This window comes from Trachymyrmex cornetzi, unplaced genomic scaffold, assembly GCF_001594075.2.
Source record: "Trachymyrmex cornetzi isolate Tcor2-1 unplaced genomic scaffold, Tcor1.1 scaffold1754, whole genome shotgun sequence".
Classification (NCBI taxonomy): Eukaryota; Metazoa; Arthropoda; class Insecta; order Hymenoptera; family Formicidae; genus Trachymyrmex; species Trachymyrmex cornetzi.
In genome coordinates, this window is record NW_017296369.1 from 38,584 (window position 1) to 42,010 (window position 3,427).

The 3,427-nt window shown below is 33.6% G+C and overlaps 1 protein-coding gene across 1 annotated transcript in view; it reads left to right on the forward strand.

Annotated features, from left to right (window-relative positions):
* The window catches only part of LOC108759248 (fatty acid synthase-like), a 37,778-nt gene that overhangs the window by 30,178 nt on the left and 4,173 nt on the right, over positions 1–3,427 (forward strand). The window contains 5 exon segments of the mRNA XM_018504594.1: positions 701–945; positions 1,016–1,592; positions 1,594–1,716; positions 1,828–2,653; positions 2,772–3,244. Coding sequence (XP_018360096.1) covers positions 701–945; positions 1,016–1,592; positions 1,594–1,716; positions 1,828–2,653; positions 2,772–3,244 — 2,244 coding nt within the window.

The window sequence follows — 3,427 nt, forward strand, 5'->3', positions numbered from 1 at the left end:
CATATACCTATTTAAAAATAAATTATGTACAATAAAAAACGAAATAAGCTATAGCTGCAACTGTCAAATTAATAGCCTTAACAATAACATATAAAGATAAATATGATTAAATTCTTCCCGAAACAAAGAGTAGTTTTCAGTATGTTGTGTGGGATATTTATATAAACATTGTTAAAAAATTAAAAATTAAATTGCAAAGATATGTCTCTATAATATACGTAAAATACATAAATGTATATAACATATATATGTCGGAAATTGAAAAATAAAATTTATCAATATAAGTGATCAAAATTTTATCGGATCAAAATATGATATCCTAGGGACGTTTTATATTAGTACAATGATAATTACAAATATCCTGAGGATGATTTAATGTTTTGGATCAGAATGGGATCAACCTGATCAAATTAGGATATCCTAAGGAAATACATTGCTATGTGGGTAATACAAACTTTCAATATAAAATTTCAACCGAATATATTCCCGGATACTAATAATATCCGATTATCCGGTTGGATAGTAAAAAAGTGCCTGATAATATCGAATATCAGATACTTTTCGGATGTCCAATGCGTCCCTATACATATTATTTATATAGTCTATTAAATAAAAAATTCTGCTTGACAGACGGAGAATTGAATACAGTCACAAAATGTCTTTTAGATATGACATGTCATAATACAAGTTTTTTTCGTAGGTTCGTGGTGACTTGAATACGTTTCGTTGGATAGAAAATAATTTATCTGTCGTGTCTCGTCGTGAGGATTTAGTGCACGTTATTTATTCATCTCTGAATTTTAAAGATATAATGCTCGCCACCGGTAAATTAATATCTCAAGAGGATATTTTAAAAGGACGATTATTTCAGTATCTTCCTCTTGGAATGGAATATGTGGGTTTTGATGTTAATGGAAAACGTGTAATGGGAATTCGTGATACTAAGTAATGCTTAAAGAAATTATTATATTGTGATGACATAGAATGGACAACAAATAAAAGTTTCTGTTTTTAGTTGCATAGCAAACATCGTTGAGAAAGATGAAAAACTTTGTTGGAATATACCCGATGTGTGGACATTCGAAGAAGCAGCGACGGTGCCAGCGGTATACAGCACGGTCTATTTAGCTTTATACATTCATGGGAAAATCAAAAAAGGTGATAAAATACTTATACATTCTGGTACTGGAGGCGTTGGACAAGCAGCTATTCATGTCGCTCTTAAAGAAGGATGCGAAATATTTACTACCGTCGGCACAAACGACAAACGGAATTTCATTAAGAAAATGTTTCCGATTATTCCGGATGATCATATTGGAAATTCTCGAGATACAAGTTTCGAACAAATGATTATGTATCAAACCAAAGGTTGCGGTGTCGACATTGTGTTAAATTCATTGGCAGAAGAAAAATTAATCGCCTCCGTTCAGTGTTTAGCTCAAAACGGTCGATTCATGGAGATTGGCAAATTTGACCTTGTTTCTAATAATCCCCTAAGTATGTTTGCATTTCAAAAGGGTGTCAGTTTTTACAGCATTAGAATGGAAAATTTGATGTTAAGAACTTATGATAGTAAGTGGAAGCGTATATTGAAAAAAAATGGTAGACGATGGACTAAAAAATGAAACAATCAAACCAATTCAAGCCAAATTTTTTCCAAAATCTGATATTGAAGAAGCTTTTAGATATATGGCGAGCGGAAAACATATGGGAAAGGTATGCTTGTATTAACGAATAGTATTAGAAAGGTTCATTCATAAATAACAGCTCTGAATGACATATTATTCACATATAACATGCATTTTAGAAATATGATTATTTTTATAGATAATAATAAATGTCCACGAGAAGGATGAACCTTTGGATAAGCACATTCTCGCGTATCGTCGTTATTATTGTCTTGGAGATAGGAGTTATATTATACTAGGTGGTTTGGGCGGATTTGGTTTAGAATTAACCGACTGGCTTATATTTCGTGGCGCTAAGAACGTTATTCTGGTTTCCAGAAATGGAATAAAAAACGGTTACCAATGCATGAAAGTTCGATTATGGAAGTCATATGGCGTAAAAGTTGCGATCATCAAGAATATCGATGTTGCTGATATTAAAGATTGCGAATATCTCTTACAAACTGTGGAAAAAGAAGCACCGGTGGACGCGATATTCAATCTTGGAGTGGTACTGAAGGACGGCGTCTTCAAGAACCAAACCGCGAAAACATTTGCAGAGTCCTTCCAATCAAAGGCTCGTGCAACGCAAATGTTGGACAAACTTTCTAGGAAAATCTGTCCTAACCTGCGACATTTTGTGGTGTTCTCTTCCGTTTCCTGCGGCAGAGGAAACGCTGGACAGACTAATTATGGCATGGCCAACTCCATCATGGAAAGAATTTGCGAGAAGAGAGCGGGGGAAAGATTACCAGGATTGGCGATTCAGTGGGGAGCTGTTGGTGATGTGGGTCTTGTCGCCGACATGCAGGAGGACGATAAGGAATTAATTATCGGAGGCACTCTACAGCAAAAGATATCCTGCTGTCTCGACGAGCTCGATAAGTTTCTACTTCAAAGTCGGCCCATTGTGAGCAGCATGGTTGTAGCTGAAAAAAAAAAGAAATGTCAAGGAAGTCTGATAGAAACAGTTGCTAATATTTTAAGTAGGTGCTCCTATGGAAACTTATTCTTTCACAAATACTTATCATATTTGTTTGCTAGTCTGGTTTACAAAAAAATATTATACTATAGATCGTAATAATTTTACATTCTATATTGTAGACATAAGTGACATAAAGTTTGTAAGACCAAATTCATCTCTGGCCGAACTTGGAATGGACTCCATGATGGCAGTAGAAATCAAGCAAATTCTGGAACGAGAATTTGATATATTTGTCACGGCACAAGAGATACGAAATCTCACTTTCGCAAAACTCATTAAGATGTCCGTTGCAATCATCAATGAGAATGATGTGGATGATGAAAAGAAATTGGACAAAGAGAAGTCAGACGTTATAAAATTTTTTGTTGGCATTACTTTAAAAGATGAAGATTTTGTTTCTCCAATTGAATTTTTGACTAACAAACAGAACACTATGACTGAAGTACTTCTTATTCCGGGTATTGTTGGATGTGGTTCTATATTTAAAACCATAATACCATATATTAAATTTTCAACATCATTGTTGCATTATAACACAAACAACATAGATTGTACAAACATGATAATGGAGACTACTAATCGTTTCACAAACGTATGCAATCGTATTAGTAATTTCATTTTATTTTCATAAAGTATTGTTTATATTTAAAAGATATAAATTTCATCGAATATTTTGGATATTTTTACAGCACATACTTTCGAAGCTAACAGACGGAAAAGATTTTATAATAGTAGGGTATTCCTTCGGATCTATTATTGCAATTGAAGTAACAAG